The 1,729-nt window shown below is 39.5% G+C and overlaps 1 protein-coding gene across 1 annotated transcript in view; it reads right to left on the bottom strand.

The window, feature by feature from the left end:
• zgc:114041 (monocarboxylate transporter 13) overlaps positions 1-1,729 on the bottom strand; it is a gene marked incomplete at its 5' end in the record, with an annotated part of 6,339 nt that extends 4,610 nt beyond the window's left edge. Inside the window, 2 exon segments of the mRNA XM_014024223.1 lie at positions 753-896; positions 988-1,729. Of these exon segments, the coding sequence (XP_013879677.1) occupies positions 753-896; positions 988-1,189 (346 nt within the window).

The following is a 1,729-nucleotide window of genomic DNA, read 5'->3' as shown; positions in this document are numbered from 1 at the left end:
AATCTGCTGACTTGTGTTGTGAAATGAGACGTTTTCCTGTTTATCTTCTGTTAATAAATCCATAACACAAACAGCTTTTCTGACATTTAAAACAATAGATAGATTATCTAAACTGTAAAATATGAATAATAATTCGATTGATATTATTATTAATAGTTTTAATGATTTCTACATCATCATTCCTTTTTTTCTGCTCTGTTGTCAACACGTACAGCAATGGGAAATCCAGACTCTTTCCCGTTTAGCGTTAGCCGTTAGCTTCTCCAGCCGATCACACGGTCACCTGGTTTTTGCGCACTTCAGCTGTTCTGTAGAACCTCCTTGAAGGGAACTCGTTAATAAAATAAACTCGTTGGTCTCTGTTTCATTAAAACAAAATTATTTAAACTTTAACTCATCTTCATCTCTCTTTGATAGAGACTAAAAAGAATCTAAAGAAACATCAGATTCTTCTCTCCAGTCTGTTGTTAGCATTTGTAACAACGCTCTGTTTACATGCCAACATTCCCCTTTGACATCACTTCCTGTTTCTTCACATGCAAATATCTCAACAACCGTTCATCTCAGTGATGTGAAATTTGTTTTGAAATATGTTATCAATGTCATCTTTCCAAAAGTGCATTCATGTTTATTACAAAAATTTGATGTCACAGGCCCTTTAATTTTCACTGTCAACAATAAAACTAAACAAAACCTCAAAATAAGTGGATTAAAGGCCAAAAACAGATCTGCAAGCTTCTCAAAAGTGCTACCTTCCAGGACGCCCATAGTGAGGAAGAGCCAAGGCAGACTGAGGTCCAGAGAGGCCAGCAACATCCCCAAGGAGCAGAGCAGGCCTCCAGCGATGATGACCACTCTCTGAGAAAAGCGTAAGGTCAAAGCACTGGCAGTTGGAGCTGTAAAGAGAGGGAAAAAAAATTACAAAAAGAAAAATCACCTTTTGATTTTAAACAGACCAATAGTTTGATCTGATAAAGACATCTTTACCTCCGACGTGAAACATGGCGATTGTTGTTGAGGTCACCCATGAGGTGGTGCTGGCCAGAACTCCAAAGTGACTCTGGATGTCCAGGAAGAAGTGGCCGAAGTTTTTGAGGACGGCCGCGCTGAGCCCCATGACGAAGAAGGCCGACACGACCACCACCCATCCATACCCCCCATCAGGGGGTCCGGTTCTTCTAGACGTCATCTGAGCTACTCGCGGGGCGCTACCCGCCTGCAGGAGGCTGCTGTTGTGTTATAATACCCTCCACGTGGGTAGTACTCAAGAAAACCAAAGTCCAAATGTGCACAGCACCTGTAAGAGCTGTCAAGCATTAATTTAATCCCCTCCCACTGCACAGTTACACAAAGACTTTGTAATTTCAACTCACTCATTTAATATACATATTTTTATAATTTCCATTATTTCACAACATACTGAAACTAAAGGTATTCATTGTAAAGTCATGAAGAGTACAGTCGCACTAATGTAGGTTCATCATGTGACTCCTTCCACCTGCTTTTCTGGCAGATTCAGCCAAGAAGTGCTTTGTTTACATTGAACGCCTACCCGCATTTCAGAAATGCATAAATAAAGCTGAAAACTACAGGAGTACACCCTCCCAACCTTACTTTTATATATAATCCAGGATGAGCTTGTGCTTAAAACCTAATTTCATACTTTGCAGTCAATACTTTAAACAGTTTAAGAAATAAAATAAAATAAAAATAAGCAGCATAACAGTAT

This window comes from Austrofundulus limnaeus, unplaced genomic scaffold, assembly GCF_001266775.1.
Source record: "Austrofundulus limnaeus strain Quisiro unplaced genomic scaffold, Austrofundulus_limnaeus-1.0 Scaffold413, whole genome shotgun sequence".
Classification (NCBI taxonomy): domain Eukaryota; kingdom Metazoa; phylum Chordata; class Actinopteri; order Cyprinodontiformes; family Rivulidae; genus Austrofundulus; species Austrofundulus limnaeus.
The sequence above is the reverse complement of the archived record's forward strand: the minus strand, read 5'-3'. Positions and strand labels throughout refer to the sequence as shown.